General features: G+C 42.0%; 1 protein-coding gene across 4 annotated transcripts in view; it reads left to right on the top strand.

Annotated features, from left to right (window-relative positions):
• TMEM108 (transmembrane protein 108) overlaps positions 1–19,337 on the top strand; it is a 325,884-nt gene that overhangs the window by 284,031 nt on the left and 22,516 nt on the right. For all 4 annotated transcript variants that reach the window (XM_073676590.1, XM_073676589.1, XM_073676588.1 and 1 more), the window contains one exon: positions 5,593–6,603. In XM_073676590.1, coding sequence (XP_073532691.1) covers positions 5,593–6,603 — 1,011 coding nt within the window. The remainder of the gene's footprint in view (positions 1–5,592; positions 6,604–19,337) is intronic.

Raw genomic sequence — 19,337 nt, 5'->3', positions numbered from 1 at the left:
CCAGATGTACAAAGCAAGTTATTTATGAGGTGCGAACTGTCTCATGAGATTAATGCTAAAGATGTTTTGTTTTCTTTTTGGGTTATATAGGAAATTTCTTAAGTACGTTAGATGTGGTGTAACCAGGCATGTTGTGTCTATCCTCTTTGCTCCTATTTACTAATGGTATGTTCTTCAAGTTACACCACCTACCCCCCCCCCCACTTTCATTTATGACCTTGTTTACTTAACCTTTGACTATCCAGCATCTGGTTCAGCCTTAATCAGCTGATCAAGATGAGCACAGACCACTCCCCTCTGGTTCACAGCTGAATGCATTCTGTTACAAATATATTGTGGGCCAGGAGTCTGTTAGACTTTAGTCTGTGTCCATCACCTTAAGTGTGGCCATTGCTGAAGTGTGAGAAATAACAATTAATCCTGAATTGAACCTGAAGTGAACTGAAGGTAACGGGATACTAAGTCACAGTAAACAATGTTTGTGTTTGTTTTCACTCTCACCCCCTTAATTCTTCACTTCTTACAACCACCCCTAATCCCTACACCTAGTAATGAACTCTTCATCTCTCCCTCCATTTTCCCCACCCATCTCACCTCCTCCTCAGAGCTATTCCTCAACATACAATCCTTTGTTTCCAAACACAGACAGCCACCTCATGCTCTCTCCTGCTAACACTTTCTCTGCTCCTCCTTACTGCCGATAACATCTCTCCACATCCCGGCCCTTCTCACCACATTCCCACAATCACTTCCACCTCCTACCCATAATCTATCCCAAACTCTCGTAACCCTTCTAACCTTATACCCATCCGTTGACATCTCCACTATTCTCATGGGTGACTTTAACATCCCCATTGACACTTCCCTCTCAGCTGCCTCTAAGCTTCTATCCCTCACTTCCTCCTTCGGTCTTACTCAGTGGTCTTCCACACACACTCACAAAGATGGCCACACGCTGGACCTCATCTTCACCTGCCTCTGTTCCCTATCTAACCTCTCTAACTCACCTCTCCCTCTCTCTGACCACAACCTACTTACATTCTCTACCCTCTCCTCTCCAGGGCAACAATCCCTACTCCACAAACTTGCATACCCTCGCAGAAATCTCAAACACCTCGACCTACACTCACTCTCTGAATCCCTTCTCCCTCTTACAGACATTAGTTCCTTACATGATGCAGATGTTGCTGCCACTTTATACAACACCACAACAGCTGCAGCTCTCGATTCGGTCGCCCCCCTCACACATACCAAAGCTCGCACAATCAACAGACAACCCTGGCACACCAGCCTAACTAAAGAACTGCGACGGGCCTCCAGGGTTGCTGAGCGTAGATGGAAAAGGTCCCACTCCAATGAGCACTTCATCGCATTCAAACAGTCCCTCATTACCTTCAAGTCCACACTCACTACAGCAAAACAAACATACTTCGCATCTCTCATATCCTCCCTGTCTCACAACGCCAAACAACTATTCAACACCTTCAATTCTCTGCTCCGTCCCCCAGTGCCTCCTCCCTCTCCTCTTATTTCAGCCGAAGACTTTGCCTCATTCTTCAAGCAGAAGATTGACACCATCAGACAAAGCTTTTGCCTAAAGCCCCCACAGCCCCTCCCCACACCTACTCAACCCTCCTTCTCCAAAACCACCTTCTCCACCATTACGGAAGATCAACTTTCCTCTTTACTCTCCAAATCACACCTCACCACCTGTAAAATTGACCCAATCCCGTCCCACCTCATCCCAAACCTTACCACTATCTTCATCCCAGCCCTAGCCCACCTCTTCAACCTGTCATTAACAACTGGTGTCTTCCCCTCATGCCTCAAACATGCCTCAATCACACCCATCCTCAAAAAGCCCTCCTTTGACCCATCCTCTCTGACTAGCTATCGCCCCATATCACTTCTCCCCTATGCCTCAAAACTACTGGAACAACACATCCATTCTGAGCTGTCCTCCCACCTCTCCTCCTGCTCCCTCTTCGACCGCCTACAATCTGGTTTCCGACCACACCATTCTACTGAAACTGCACTGACTAAAGTCACCAACGACCTACTAACCGCCAAATCTAAGCGACACTACTCTGTCCTCCTCCTCCTAGACCTGTCATCTGCCTTCGACACAGTGGACCATTCCCTCTTGCTACAAACTCTCTCATCTCTCGGCATCACAGACTTGGCCCTATCCTGGATCTCCTCATACCTAACAGACAGGACATTCAGTGTCTCCCACTCACACACCACCTCCTCATCTCGCCCCCTATCTGTCAGTGTCCCCCAAGGTTTAATTCTAGGACCCCTGCTCTTCTCCATCTACACCTTAGGCCTGGGACAGCTCATAGAGTCTCATGGCTTTCATTATCACCTCTATGCTGATGACACACAGATCTACCTCTCTGGACCTGATATCACCTCCTTACTAACCAAAATCCCACAATGTCTGTCTGCCATTTCATGCTTCTTCTCTGCTAGATTTCTAAAACTTAACATGGACAAAACAGAATTCATCATCTTTCCACCATCTCATTCACCCCCCCCAACTGACATATCTATCAACATCAATGGCTGTCCACTCTCCCCAGTCCATCAAGCTCGCTGCCTTGGGGTAAACCTGGACTCTGAACTCTCCTTCAAACCACATATCCAAGCCCTTTCCACTTCCTGCCGACTCCAACTCAAAAATATCTCACGGATCCGCACATTCCTCAACCATGAATCTGCAAAAACACTAGTGCACGCCCTCATAATCTCCCGCCTTGACTACTGCAACCTCCTGCTCTGCGGCCTCCCTTCCAACACTCTTGCACCCCTCCAATCCATCCTAAACTCTGCTGCCCGACTAATCCACCTGTCCCCCCGCTATTCCCCGGCCTCTCCTCTCTGTCAATCTCTTCACTGGCTCCCCATTGCTCAGAGAGTCCAGTTCAAAACCCTAACCATGACATACAAAGCCATTCACAACCTATCTCCTCCATATATCTCTGACCTAGTCTCCCGTTACATACCTGCACGCAACCTCCGATCCTCACAAGATCTCTTTCTCTACTCCCCTCTTATCTCCTCCTCCCACAATCGCATACAAGATTTCTCCTGTGCTTCCCCCTACTCTGGAACTCTCTACCCTAACACGTCAGACTCTCGCCTACCGTGGAAACCTTCAAAAGGAGCCTGAAGACCCACCTCTTCCGACAAGCCTACAACCTGCAGTAACCACTGCTCCACCACACCGCTGCACGACCAGCTCTACCCTCACTAGATTGTGAGCCCTCGCGGGCAGGAAACTCGCTCCTCCTCTACCAGTCGCTGTCACATTGTGTTCAACATTATTGTAATTGTTCTTGTATGTATACCCCTTTTTCACATGTAAAGTGCCATGGAATAAATGGTGCTGTAATAATAAATAAATAATAATATCCTCCATTTCTTGGGTATTTGATTTCTGTAAGGCTGTGTGCCCACGATGCATTTTTTAAGCGTTTCCGCAGCGGCAATTCCGCTGCAGAAACCCTTAAAAAATGCATGGTAGAAGGCCTGCCATGTTCCCCAATTATCAGTGCGGAAAAAAACGCAGCACTACCAATTATTTTGCGGAAGCGCTGCATTTCTGCATCGTGGGCACATAGTCTAAATGTTAATGTTCTCTCTATAACTGTGCTCAGTGGGTAAGCTTCTTGGTGTGATGTCAGGTTGCTGTGTACTTCGCCAATTAGCTGCCTCCACTCTCACATACCATGAGTCTCCCGCAAACCAGCTAATGCTATGTGCCCACGATGCAGAAATGCTCCTTATTTTTCCTGAGCGTTTCTGCATCTCCCTGGCAGAAAAAACGCATGCGGATTGTACATGCGTTTTTCGTGCCAGGGACAAGCGGAAGTGAAGCGTTCTTCACATGCATTTCCACAAGCTTGTCAAGCGCTTTCCAAGCGATTTTAGCATCACTTGGAAAGTGCGTGACAACTTGGTCACACTATATAAATCCATGCAAAATGCATGGATTTATATAGTGTGACCCTAAAGAATGGTAAAAAATAAAAAAATAAATCTATACTCACCTTCCGATGGCCCCCGGAGTCTTGATTCGATGCGTCTCGGCTTGCCGGCAGCTCGCGGTACACTACACTGAAGGACCTGCCGTCACATGACTAAATGACGTCACCGCAGGTCCTTGAGTCCACCGCGATCTGCCGGCAAGCGAAGACAAGCACACCGGGGGCCATCAGAAGGTAAGCATAATATTTATTTTTTATTTTATTCGTTTTTTTACAGGTACTATGGTACCTGGGTCCGGAGGAGAGTCTCCTGTCCTCCACACCCGGGTACCATCGACACATTGAAACGCATGGAATCCGCATGTACAGATCCAGTGATGCGGAATCCATGCGTTCCAATGCAAGTCAATGGCGGCGAAAACGCAACGCTTCCGCAAAATAATTGGTAGTGCTGCGTTTTTTTCCGCAATGATAATCCGCAGCGGAAACTTCCGCAGCATGTGCACAGCACATGCGGATCATCATTGGGGAACATGGCTGGCCTTCTACCAAGCGTTTTTTAAGCATTTCTGCAGCAGAATTGCTGCTGCGGAAACGCTTAAAAAACACATCGTGGGCACACAGCCTAAGCCTGCAAGGTGACCCTCATACAGGAGAAACAAAGGGAGAGATACTGCAGCTGCATCCCCCTCCTCCTCCTACTTCCAGTCTAACATGTAATAGTTGCAAAAAAATGTATAAAGGCAGAATGAAATGTAAATTTCCCTTAATAACATATTTTACTAAATGTAACTATAGGTATGATTTAAATGTAAAATATATAAGATTTATACAAGTAGTTCTTTTAAAATTGACATGACATACACTCCAACTCCTCTATTTTGTAATCCTTTATTGGCTTGGGATGCCTAGAACTCCTAGTGAAGAGAGCTGCGGCCACCTCTCCATCCACTCTCTGCCAGGATGTCTATCAGACATTTATCTCATATTCTTTGGAGACTTTTTCTTCTAAGTTGATGTAGAACGCTTCTTTCCTGTAGATGTAGTAGATGCCTCCTGGTTGTGGATACAGGTCTGAGTATGAAATGATCATCAGATAAAAACCCGATATTGATTTTTGTAATATTTTTTTTCTGCTGTAATTAGGTTGCCCATATGTTTCCTATTTCAAGACTAAATAACTCAGTAAATTTTAAAATTGTATATTCCATTATTTTATTATCATGAGGGTTTCGATATCTGGGAACCCCAACAAAGCTGAGAATGAAGAGACTGCAGCATTTTCTTCAACTCTTTTTTGTATAGCAGCATCTGGACATGCAGTTTTGCAGGGAACAGCAGGGCACCCCCTAATAAAGTGAAAGGGGCTTGTTGCAGTTCCTTCCACAGAGTGGTGCTGTTCAGGGACAAATTAGCCCTAAATCATCACTGCAGCCTATGAAATTTAAGCACTGGTGGGTTTCCAGATGTCAGACCGCCATGATAATAAAGTGATAGCATGTCCTGGCAATTCAATGATCCATTACAATATATGTAAACTGCATTTTTCAAACATTTTGGGTTCATTTTTCTGATCAACACGTTTTGCTTTTTCTCATAGGTATTCTACTCGTTTTGGCACAGGCAGAGAGAAAAGTATTTTCAGTTAAGGAACAATTCCCAACTTTACCGTCTTATCACTTACTGGAGGAAACAAGTACAAATGCAGCAATGGTAATGCCAAGTCTCAGCTCTGGACTTGTTAGGAAGTCTGCGAGGCCGGGAGCAAGGCTGTCTGTAAAACCTGCAGATGTAGTGCCTCCTTTTCACAGTAAAGGTGTTGATTACAGTGACAGGCTTATGGCAACACCATTTGTCAATATTCAGGGTGTTACAAATTCAGGAAATGCACACAATAAAAGGAAAACCGTTCAAAATGTGAAAGAGGAGTTGACGGAGTCTACTGCAACTTACCTCAACCCAGATCTCCATTCAAGCTTACCACTGAGGACTACAACTACCACTGACCATACTAGCACTATTTATGGACTCCTTACAGACACTTTTCATTTTGTTGGCACCCTACAAAGTCTTTCTCAAGAGGAACAGACGGTGGGCTCACCAGATCCTGTCACTGGGGTGTCACAGAACACTGAATCCGTGTCAGTGCCTTTTAAGCCCCATCATTATAAACTATGGGAAGTACTAAATAGAAATGGCTCCTTGTTCTCTGTAAGACAAGTAAATGGAACCTCACACACTACTATGAGAATGACCACATTTACACCAACCCCTTCAATTTCAAAGACCACTACACTGGTACAAAGAGCCACAGAGAGTACTGTTCCAAAACAGCAAATGGTACCGGAAAATGCTACCGTAGTACCAGTGTTTTTGTCTATGGATGCAACTACAAGGAGTCCCATTATCATGTCTACAGCTGGGTCCACAGCAACAGGAAATTTTCTAAATAGGCTAGTTCCTGCAGGAACATGGAGACCTGGGGTTCCTGGCAATATTTCCCATGTAACAGAGGATGGCACTCAACCCCAACACAGAGAGACCATTTGTCTTAGCAAAGTGGATATTGCATGGATATTCCTGGCTATTAGTGTACCAATATCATCATGCTGTAAGTACAGTTTCCTTACTTCCATTTTATATTGTTATCTGTGAGTTTTAAAAAATAATTATCAGAAGACTGATAGTCTCTTGGTGCTGTAACCTAGCGGTACTGTGCTCCGAAAGCACACAAGGCAAAACTGTGCAGCACACTTATGCTAGCCGCAGGGCACCCTAAAAGTTTAGTTCTTCAGTATGCTTAGACATTAATTAAATGCATTACCAAATTACCAATACTGTACAAGGTACTGCATTTATTTGCATTTAATGTAACATTTAAGACTTATTTACCATTTTCTAAGGCATATGTATGATGTAAGTTATATCTACTTTTCTCAATTTGTTGAAGGTCAACTTACTTGTCTGCTTGTTTCTAACCCTGGAAAACCTGTAATGTAACCAGCCAAAAATATTTTCAATCACAGATTTTTTTAGCTTTAAAGAGGACCTGTCATCTAATTCATGTTGCCCGAACCTCAACAGAATGATTCAAAATCTAGCAGCATACTTTGAAAGGCCAGACGGGGGATAGGTGTCTTGTATGACTTGTTCGAGACCAGTGGGCACCCTGATCCTTTGGACTGATGGGTCTCTTCCTCTGTATACAGAAAGGGAGAGACCTGTCTGTCTTGCGGGAACTGGGCGGGAGAAGCCGCTGGAGACATGCTTTGTACTAGTTAGCAGAGACACATACGCCCTGATTCAGCAAAGCAATTACGCTAGTAATCTGACATAAAACGCAAGTAACAATTTTTTTGCGCACCATGTAGTTGGGCAAAATTTTGTGACTTTTGGCGTTTTCATGTCAGGCCTAGACAGCTCCACTAAAATAAGCGTAGCTGGGGTGGGATGGCGGCAGAAGGGGATTGGCAATGCATGCTCATCTAACTCATGATGAGCTGTGGCATAGCTACAAATCTTACTCTATTCTCTAGAGGCTCATCTTAATGAATTAGAGGTCTCTGACTCCAACACACCCCCTTATCAAGACTGGCATAAACAACACTGGTCTTGATGAATCGGAGCCATAATTCCCCGCTGGCTTTGCATCATTTCAGAATAAAACATACACGGCTGCAATAGAGCAACCGGTGACTAAATCATGAATCAGGTGGCAGGTTCCCATTAATACCTTTAGATACAAGCTTTGAGAAGGAAGACTTATTAGTTCTCTAATAAGTGTATGAAGTTCTGCCAAGAAGAAAAATATAGGTTCTTAATATTTTGTTGCACACCCTTTGGAATAAATAATTGAAATCAATCGCTTCCTATAACCATCAACAAGCTTCTTACATTTCTCAACTGTAATTTTGGACCACTGTTCTTTAGCAAACTGCTCCATCTGTCTCATATTTGAAGGGTGCCTTCTCCCAACAGGAATTTTAAGATCTCTCCACTGATGTTCAATGGAATTTAGAGTCGGACTCATTACTGGGCACTTAAGAGCTTTTCAGTGCTTTGTTTCCATTCATTTCTGGGTCCTTCTTGAAGTATGTTTGGAGTCATTGTTCTGCTGGAAGACCCATGACCTAGAACGCAAACCCAGCTTTCTGACACTGAGCACTACATTGCAACCGAAAATTCATTGGTAATCTTCAGATTTCATGATGCCTTGCATACAATCAAGGCACCCAGTGCCAGAGGCAGCGAAATAATCCCAAAACATTATTGAACCTCCACCATATTTGACTGTAGGTACTGTGTTCTTTTCTTTGTAGACCTCATTCCATTTTCGGTTAAAAGTAGAATGATGAGCTTTAAAAAAAAAGCTCTATCTTGGTCTCATCTGTCCACAAGACGCTTTCCCAGAAGGATTTTTTCTTACTTACATTTTGGCAAACTGCAGTCTATCTTTTTTATGTCTCTGTGTCACAAGTGGGGCCCTCCTAGGTCTCCTCCCATAGCATTTCATTTCATTCCAATGTAGACTTATAGTTCGCGCTGATACTGATGCACCCTGAGCCTGCAGGACAGTTTGAATTTCTTTGGAACTTGATTGAGGCTGCTTATCCACCATCCAGACTATCATTCCTGGATTGCAAGTGCAACCTTTTGTCAATTTTTCTCTGCCGTCAACGTCCAGGCAGATTAGCTACAGTGCCATGTGTTGTAAACTTTTTGATTACGTTGTGCACCGTGGACAAAGGAACATCAACATCTCTGGAGATGGACTTGTAACCTTGAGATTGTTGATATTGTTCAACAATTTTGATTTTCAAGTTGTCAGACAATTTTCTTCTCCTCTTACTGTTCTCCATTCTTAGTGTGGCAAACACAGACCCACAATGCAAAGATTTAGTCCCCTTTTTATCTGGTTTCAGGTGTGTTTTTCATATTGCCCACACCTGATACTAGCAACAGGTGAATTTGAACGAGCATAACATGCTTAAAAACAGTTATTTACCCATTTATTTTGGAAAGCTGGCAATAATTTTGTCCAGTCCATTTTTGGGGTTTTGTGAGAAATTATATCCAATTTGCCTTTTTTCACAGTTTTTTTGTGTTGTTCCAATATACACAAAGGAAATAGACATGTGTATAACAAAATATGTGTAATTGCAATAATATTGTGGGAGAAATATTCATTTTCTGGAACAATTTCAAGGGTGCCAACACTTTCAGCCATGACTGTATATAGTATGGGGGGTGAAATCCTGCTAACAGATTCCATTTAAGATCTCTTTTGTAGCAGAATAGCATTGCAATTATCACTGCCCATAATACAGCATTTTGGATGCATTTATTTCTTGCCCCTCAGGCCAACATTTTCTAGTGCCAACTCTGGCTGGTTTTATTTTTACATCAGTGATTTCCATATGGTTCCTTTTGAGCCAGTAAATGGAAGCATGTTTTTCATGTGCTGAGACAGACTTTGATGTAAACCAAATTTTGCTGATAGCATCATATGCTTGATGTATTTTTGACACTCCATCTGAGTGAAGAGACCTGCTGTAAGCATTATTGTGCATGCACTCAGCTCAAAGAGCTCCCGGGATGAAACAATTCTAATTTTGTCATATGGGATGGAACACTTCTGCAAGGAAAAAAAATATTTTTAACTTGTTATATTTGTCAATGGTAGGGTTCATAGAAAAAGCCAGACATAGAAAACAAATGTTATTTCTCACATTTTGCTGTACCTTAAAAAAAAATATATATATATATAGCAAATTTATCAGAAATATGGCCTATACTAAGAACACTTATGAGTCAGGTGTCTGCCTATATGGTATGCCACTGATATAGACAAAGAGAAAGAAATTGTTCCTGCACCTGCACACCCCTCCTCCCCCACCTTCTTGGAGAACTATTTACAGATGGATTTTTGGAGGCGGTGGGAGTTACTTAATTTCATAGAGAAAGTAGGATGGCAGACTTCTGAAAGGTGGGGAAAATTCCATCTTCCCTTAATGATATATTGCAAGTAGAGATTAAGAAAATATTTGCCTGATTCATCATTCATAGAATATAATGGAAGCATTGATTTATCTATTATGCCCTCAACAGTCATTTTCAAACGTGGCCAAATAATTACCCAAATGAATCCAAATAGCATACAAATTGTGAACTCCTGGGAAATCTGTGTAAGGTGAACTTAGCTGAAAATCAGTCCATCCTTAAAGGGAATGCTTCCTATGTTGTTTTGTGACTATTAAAACCATATAGTGATATATTCTTTATCTCTAGATTGTTTTTATTTTCTTATTGGAGATTTTATATATGTATATATATATATATATATATATATATATATATATATATATATATGTGTCTATTATGTATATATATGTATATATATATATATATATATATACAGTATGTATACAGTACAGACCAAAAGTTTGGACACACCTTCTCATTTAAAGACTTTTCTGTATTTTCATGACTTTGAAAATTGTACATTCGCACTGAAGGCATAAAAACTATGAATTAACACATGTGGAATTATATACTTAACAAAAAAGTGTGAAACAACTGAAAATATGTCTTATATTCTAGGTTCTTCAAAGTAGCCACCTTTTGCTTTGATGACTGCTTTGGACACTCTTGGCATTCTCTTGATGAGCTTCAAGAGGTAGTCACCGGAAATGGTTTTCACTTCACAGGTGTGCCCTGTCAGGTTTAATACGTGGGATTTCTTGCCTTATAAATGGGGTTGGGACCATCAGTTGTGTTGTGCAGAAGTCTGGTGGATACACAGCTGATAGTCCTACTGAATAGACTGTTAGAATTTGTATTATGGCAAGAAAAAAGCAGCTAAGTAAAGAAAAATGAGTGGCCATCATTACTTTAAGAAATGAAGGTCTGTCAGTCCGAAAAATTGGGCAAACTTTGAATGTGTCCCCAAGTGCAGTTGCAAAAACCATCAAGCGCTACAAAGAAATTGGCTCACATGAGGACTGCACCAGGAAAGGAAGACCAAGAGTCACCTCTACTTCTGAGGATAAGTTTATCCGAGTCACCAGCCTCAGAAATCGCAGGTTAACAGCAGCTCAGATTAGAGACCAGGTCAATGCCACACAGAGTTCTAGCAGCAGACACATCTCTTCAACAACTGTTAAGAGGAGACTTTGTGCAGCTGGCCTTCATGGTAAAATAGCTGCCAGGAAACCACTGCTAAGGACAGGCAACAAGCAGAAGAGACTTGTTTGGGCTAAAAAACACACCAGACCTGAACCCAATCGAGATGGTTTGGGGTGAGCTGGATCGCAGAGTGAAGGCAAAAGGGCCAACAAGTGCTAAGCATCTCTGGGAACTCCTTCAAGATTGTTGGAAGACCATTTCTGGTGACTACCTCTTGAAGTTCATCAAGAGAATGCCAAGAGTGTGCAAAGCAGTCATCAAAGCTATGTATATATTTTTTTCTGTACACAATTAACATTAACAGCATTCATGCACACAGGATGCAGTAGACTAGAGATGTTCATTGAGTCCTATTGGAGAGTATTTCAGGCATGCTCTCTGACCTGCGCTGAGGTGAGATGAGCTGAGCTTTGACATCACCCAGTTTTGAATAGTGGAACATGTATTATAAGGACAAAAATGATACCTGTTACTGTATTTCTGCCTGTGATGATTAACTGATACAGTAGATGGCAAAAAAATAAAATACATTGTGACCAAAACTGCAAGTTCTTAAGTTTAAGGTTTTCTTAAAGGGAATCTGTTACCAGGTTTTTGCGGTGTAATCTGAGAGCAGCATGATGTAGGGGCTGAGATCCTGATTCCAGTGATGTGTCACTTGCTGGTCTGCATGCTGCCATTTTGATACAATCACTGTTTTTTCTGCTGCAGATCTAGCAGTGCTCAGAATGCTGAGCTGTGTAGAGCGCCGCCCACACCACTGATTGGCTGATTTCTGTGTACACTTTACATTGACAGAAAGCTACCAATCGGTGATGGGGGTTGGTTACACAGAGCAGTTGACTAGGAGGCACAAGACACCTAGTCCTGTAGTGATAATCTTCTGCTGATAACACACTGATTTTATTGAAACAGCAAAACACAGCCCAGTAAAAGACACATCACTGGAATCAGGGTCTGAGCCCCTACAACATGCTGCTCTCAGATTAGATAGCAAAAACCTGCTGACACATTCCTTTTGTTATAATGATTTAAAAAACATCACTGTTTAACATAAATAATTAAAAAAATGCATATTTTTGGAATGACACATTCCCTTTAAGAAAAAAATTAATATAATTACATGAACTTCTGATTTCCGGAAATAATATTATAGAAGCAATGTGACCTCCTAGCCCCATTAAAGCATACCTTTCCTATAAAACCTACAGAAAATCATGGTCTTGCTGATATCACCCTTCACAATAAGTCAATACTGCTTTTGATGTACATATTTTTCTAATATGTACTGAAACTTTTTTTTTAGAATGGGAAGTTCATCGGCATTCTGACATCACTATAGTTGCTGGAACTTACTGTTAGGGCTCTTTCACAGTGACAGTTTCCACACGTACTGGAGACACTGACACATCCAGACCCATTCAGATGAATGGGTCTGTGCACACCTCAATGTGTTTTTGCAGACCTTGTGTCCGTGTGCTCCATACGGAGACAAGTCCGTTTTTTTGTGGACACACGGTCCACAAAACGTACCACACGGATGACATCCTTGTGTCATCCGTGTGACACGTACCGGCGCCTGGGAATTGCGCTGTTCCCAAGCGTTGTTGCCGAACGCCGCCCTCATCATGGTTCCCTACAGGCGCTGTGGTCAGCACCAACAGGGACCATGATGAAGGTAGTAGTAGTAGTGTACTCTCAGTGTCCCCACCTGTAAAATTAAGAATAGCGACCGCTGCTGCAGAGAAGCCGGGGAGAATGAGCGGTTCCGGAGCTGCGCTCAGTGAGTGACAGGACACCATTCCTGAGTTGCAGCTCTGGAGTGACTCATTCTCCCCGGCTTCCCTGCAGCAGCAGTCGCATGGATGACAGCGGGGGACACCTAGGAGAGGTGAGTATAAGTATTTTATTATTTTAGTCTTAATTTTACTGGTGGGTACACTACTACTACCCTCATCATGGTCCCTGCTGGTGCTGATCACAGCGCCGGCCGGGAACCATGATGAGGGCATCGTTCAGCACCGGCACCTGGGAACAGCGCTACCTGTAGTGCTGATTCCCAGGCGCCCATCCGTGTGATCCAGATGCGGCACACGGATGCCACACATAAAACACACAGGGACACACGGGCACACGGATATCTCTGGTACCGTTTTTTCCGGTACCGGAAATATCCGGACGTGTGAAACTGGCCTTACTTCTGAGCATATATTACTTCTGACATTTTTCAATGGCTTGCCTGCCCCAAATTGAAAACTATCCATGCTTGTATGCCTGTATACAGTTTGACAGACAGCAGAGCAGGATCAGAGGGACAAAGACTCACCCCACTCCCTGAAATACATTTGAGAGTCTCTGCTGTGGATTACACTTCACAACAGCCAGCAGACAGCAAGATTGACCGAAGGGAGATACCCCTATTGACATGTTGCATAATAGCATGTCACACGTCAGGTGTCAGCATATAGAGCCTGCCCCATACCCCGGAGATGTGTGCTGTAATACGCCACTGGCAATTTGCTGTAATAGCAGCGATCCTGTATATGCCGCTATCAATCACTGATAATGGCATCTCAATAATATGATCACCATTGAATACGTGAACTGGTTCCCATTGGCCGCCACAACTCAATTGCTGAGAGCGATGGGTTGTCATTCCTGCTTGTGGCTGGTCTTCATAGCAGAACGTAATTTTGTCTACATACTATAATACTATTGTATTGCAGTTTATAAAAAAAAAAGCGATCAATAAAAAGTTCAAGTATCCAAAGGGAAATGAAAACCTCCCCCCCCTCTTCAAAAATAAGGAAAAAAAATATTTAGAGTTTCCACATTAATAAAAGTCAGTTCTTTTCAAGCATGAAATTAATTACCTAAAACAGTAAATGCCATAAGAAAAAAAAATCAAAACACCTCAGGAAAAAAAATTGCAATAAAAAGGGATTCAAACATTATATCTACCAAAAAAAGGGTATAAATAAAAATATCATCTTATCACCCAAAGAACAAGCCCTCAGACAGGTCCATCGATGGAAAAATCAAAAAGTTCCAAGTCTCAGAAAATGGTGACTCGCGCCAATTTCTTTAATTCAAAATTCCATTTTTTTTAATCACTTTAATAAAAAACAAAAACAAATGTATGTATGTAAATCAAACATGTGAATGTGTATATATATATATATATATATATATGCATATATATATATACACCGTATATAGTGTGTGTATATATATATATCGCATATATATATGTAGTGCCCCAAAGTTGTATGTGTATATCCCTTTAAGATGTAGCAGTGTCATCTTCTTCCTCATTATGTGTGCACAATGTTTATGTTTCCCTTTGGTTATACCACTTGACCAAGGTCATCCTGAGCTTAGCTCAGTGAGAAGGAGAGAGGAGGAGACATCATGTGGTGTCTGGTCCTGCCTGTGATAAGCTGAGGATCAGGTATGGAAGCTCAGATCTCTGGTGTGATAAGGACTGTACAGATAAGCAGAAGCTAGGACTCAGGAATCACTGCACCATTTATGGATCTGCATTATCATACTGGAAGTAACTGTGCTTGCTGCATTGACATAGAAACTCTGCTGAATCATCTGTCTGGATTTACCTGTATTTGCAAGAAGTAAAGTTTATCAATAGCCTACCCATCTCTCTGTTTTCTGGACTATCGGGTGCACAACATACCATCACACCAGGAAACAGAAGTTAATACAGTGCACCCTGGCATCAGAAAGTACATTTATTTTACTTTTATTCCTGCCTTACTGAAGTGTTGATACCCGCACACCACACGTGTGTGACCTATGGCAGAGTAGTACATCACTGGCATTACATATACATTTAGTATCACTGTAATGTAATGAAGAATCACATTGCCAGGTCATTTTTACTGCACAATAAATACTGTAAAGACAAATCACACAAAAAATGGAGGAATCATGTTTTTTTTTCCCATTTCACAGCACATTGAATTTTTTTAACAATTTTTCAGTACATTGTATGGTAAAATGAAAGGTGTCACTGAAAACTACAACTCGTCCTGTAAAAACACAAAAAATAATAAAAATGTTATTGCACTTAGAAGAAGGAGAGGAATAACAGAATTCCAGAAAATGAAAAATGGCTTGGTCATTAAGGGTTAATATGATTTTTTTTTTTTTTTTTTAAAGAATAGCGACCGCTGCTGCAGAGAAGCCGGGGAGAATGAGCGGTTCCGGAGCTGCGCTCAGTGAGTGACAGGACACCATTCCTGAGCTGCAGCTCTGGAGTGACTCATTCTCCCCGGCTTCCCTGCAGCAGCAGTCACATGGATGACAGCGGGGGACACCTAGGAGAGGTGAGTATAAGTATTTTATTATTTTAGTCTTAATTTTACAGGTGGGTACACTACTACTACCCTCATCATGGTCCCTGCTGGTGCTGATCACAGCGCCGGCAGGGAACCATGATGAGGGCAGCGTTCAGCACCGGCACCTGGGAACAGCGCTACCTGTAGTGCTGATTCCCAGGTGCCCATCCGTGTGATCCAGATGCGGCACACGGATGCCACACATAAAACACACAGGGACACACGGGCACACGGATATCTCTGGTACCTTTTTTTCCGGTACCGGAAATATCCGGACGTGTGAAACTGGCCTTACTTCTGAGCATATATTACTTCTGACATTTTTCATTGGCTTGCCTGCCCCAAATTGAAAACTATCCATGCTTGTATGCCTGTATACAGTTTGACAGACAGCAGAGCAGGATCAGAGGGACAAAGACTCACCCCACTCCCTGAAATACATTTGAGAGTCTCTGCTGTGGATTACACTTCACAACAGCCAGCAGACAGCAAGATTGACCGAAGGGAGATACCCCTATTGACATGTTGCATAATAGCATGTCACACGTCAGGTGTCAGCATATAGAGCCTGCCCCATACCCCAAATCACACAAAAAAATGGAGGAATCATGTTTTTTTTTCCCATTTCACAGCACATTGAATTTTTTTAACAATTTTTCAGTACATTGTATGGTAAAATGAAAGGTGTCACTGAAAACTACAACTCGTCCTGTAAAAACACAAAAAATAATAAAAATGTTATTGCACTTAGAAGAAGGAGAGGAATAACAGAATTCCAGAAAATGAAAAATGGCTTGGTCATTAAGGGTTAAGATGATTTTTTTTTTTTTTTTTTTTTTTTAAAGCTAAGTTAAAGGGGTATTCTCAAGTTTAAAAATTATCTCATATCAACCAGATCAATTAATGAGGTCGATCATGTACTCTACCACTCCATTCATTTTTAACGGAAATTGCCGAGAGCAGTAATTGGCTTCTTTTTGACCCTCTTATTAGAATGAACGGAGAGGCAGCGCGCATGATCAACCTCCGCTCTATTCAGCCAGAGCCCTGCTTCTTGGAATCAGTGGGGGATCGGAATGCTATCCCCTATCATTTCAATAGGAGATAGCTTTCAAACTTGAGAACACCCCTTTAAGACACTGGCCGATACCTGTTTAGAACATTATCTATCAAATTATACACCGCTAGGGGTTTGAATACATGAGGCCGCATGTTTTTATCAGAGCACAGAATGAGTTAATAAAGTGTAGTGCATGTTTCCTTAAAGATAAGTGTTAGGACTTAGAGCTTTCACAAGTGGAAGTGCGTTTCACACTGTAGCACACACGTTCTCGGGAAGATATCTTGCATAGATTACCGAAATGTTAGAATGTTTAAAAAGGAGTGTAAGTCAAAGGATTTGTTCCCTGAGTTGCACCAGATGTAGCACCCTGCCACTGCAGCAATCAGCAACCACAGAGGAAAATGTGTGCCGCAATGCATAGAAATATTTACTGTAAATTGTTCCATTCTTTGGAGATATTACACATTTTTGTATCCTGCGAGGATTTATTTCACTCATGGAACTTTTTTCCTACGAGTGTATTGAACACAATTGAAAGAAATATGGATGCAGAATATGGCAGAGTCTGAACATTAAAGGGTTATCCAGATATTGATGACTTACCCTTAGGGCTTGTGCTGATGACTGTATTTTTGGTCAGAGTGGGATCCGACAACTTATCAGGTCGCACTCAGACCAATGTTATTATGTGAGGCTGTGCATAAGTCCAATTTTTTTCCTTGGACAGAGTCTGTCCAAGGAAAATATCGCAGCATGCCCGAGTTGGATCCGATTATCGTATCACTCTTGGCCATGCAAGTCAATGACTCCATTAAAACAATTGGGCTGCACTCAAATGACATCTGAGTGCAGTCCAATTTCCACAGACTGACAAAATGGAGAAGATGGAGAGTTTTTTTTTCCATCTTCTCCTCATGCGAGAAAATTTGATCAAACTATGCTCAAACTCTGATCACAGTGTGATTAGCATAATCAGGCCCAATACTCTCGGATGAGAGAAAATACGCTGGTTTGCACCAAGCCCTAGGAGAGGTCATCAATATCATATTGAATAGGAGCTAATGTGCAGTATCCAGCAGCGGCCGCTACACATTGAGTGGAGCTGCAATTTGCATTTCCGTTCAATATGTTTAATTCAGCCGCCGTCAGAGTTTAAAGGTAATCTGTAGGAAGGTTTTTGCTATGTAATCTGGAGACATCAGGAGGTAGGGGCTGAAACACAGATTTCAGCAATGTGTCACTTTTTAGGCTGTGTGCAGTTGTTTACCTTAAATTAAGGTTTTATCATGGGAATATCACTGCCATACTGGTGCTCGCATGGGCAGTGGTCTGACTCCACCCTCTCCTGTGATAAGCAGCTTACTATCAATAGGCAATGTGCACAGAAAGCTGTGATGTGGGCGGGGTTAGCATTCTCAGCTCTGCTTCCTGCTAAATCTAAGAACTCTGATTGTTTCGCAACTGCAGCACATAGTAAACTAAATGATACATCGCTGGAATCAGGGTCACTTGCCTGATATTATGCTACTCTCAGATTAAATAGAAAAAACCTGCTGACAAATTCCCTTTAATGCAGCTGGTTGGTGGACAATGCTAGGAATTGGATTACTATTTTTCTAATATCGATAACCTATCCTGGAGATAGATCATCAATATACCCTTTAATGTCCATATTTACTTATTTAAACTCCTTTTTTGCCAAATGTGGACACAAATACAGACATTAAAGAGGACTTCTAACTTGGCAAAAATATGTCTTTTACCTGGTGTAAATAGTGCTATTCTCCTGAGTTTGGCGCTGCTTTTCTCTTGTTCTGTGACTCTGTTTCTGAGATACAACTCCTTCTTTCCCTTTTAGCCATGTGAATGTGGCCTTTAAAGAGGTGGTCTGACACTAACATTTATTTTAGTTTTAAATGTCTATCTAATGTAATAATCTAATATCTTTTCCAATGTATTTTAATTAAAATTCTGTATCATTCCCTCACTATTCTCTCTAACTGCTTTATTTTTTGTTTTACCAACTTACTGTTTGGTGGTGCTTCATTTGAGAGCACCAAGTGCATGCTGGGATACTCAAAAAAGTCTTCATCAGGAGCCATAGTCTGCAGTCACTGCCTCAGTCTCTGCCTCCACCCTGAAATGAAACATCATCATTACGGGGATGCTTGCCGGGTTTTCTCCTTACAATGCACACTGACAGTGCGCTCTTTTGCAGGCTCGTCACTTCTGATCAGAGCCAGCGAGGGAGCGCACTGTCACTGTGCATTAAAAACAAAATTGCACAATGACAAGATCCTACTGAATTGACAACCGACGCATACTGCTCTGTAGAGCACAAACTAGCCCAGCCTCTTAAATGGATGCCACTGATGATGCTTCGTTTCAGGGTGGGGGCAGAGGCTGTGACAGTGATCGTGATCTCTGTCCTGCACTCTTATGACGACTTATTTGAGTACCTAGCATGCACTGGGGTTTCTCAAAAGAAACGCGTCATCACACAGGAAGTAGTAAAAAATAAAGCAGTTAGATAGCATAGTGAGGGAATGATAGGGAATTTTTAATTAAAGTATATTAGAAAAGAGATTAGATTATGACATTAAATAGGCAGACATTTAGGATTAAAATTAATGTTAGTTTCAGACTAGTGATGAGCAAACGTGTATTGTTAACTCTTTTGGCGAGCACGCTTGAATTAACAATACACGCTCGCTCATCACTATTTCAGACCAAAATAATCCA

Source organism: Phyllobates terribilis, unplaced genomic scaffold, assembly GCF_046119375.1.
Source record: "Phyllobates terribilis strain yellow unplaced genomic scaffold, ASM4611937v1 Scaffold_4__5_contigs__length_816908805, whole genome shotgun sequence".
In the NCBI taxonomy this organism is placed as follows: domain Eukaryota; kingdom Metazoa; phylum Chordata; class Amphibia; order Anura; family Dendrobatidae; genus Phyllobates; species Phyllobates terribilis.
Note: the sequence above shows the minus strand (reverse complement) of the source record. Positions and strands in the feature narration are given on the sequence as shown.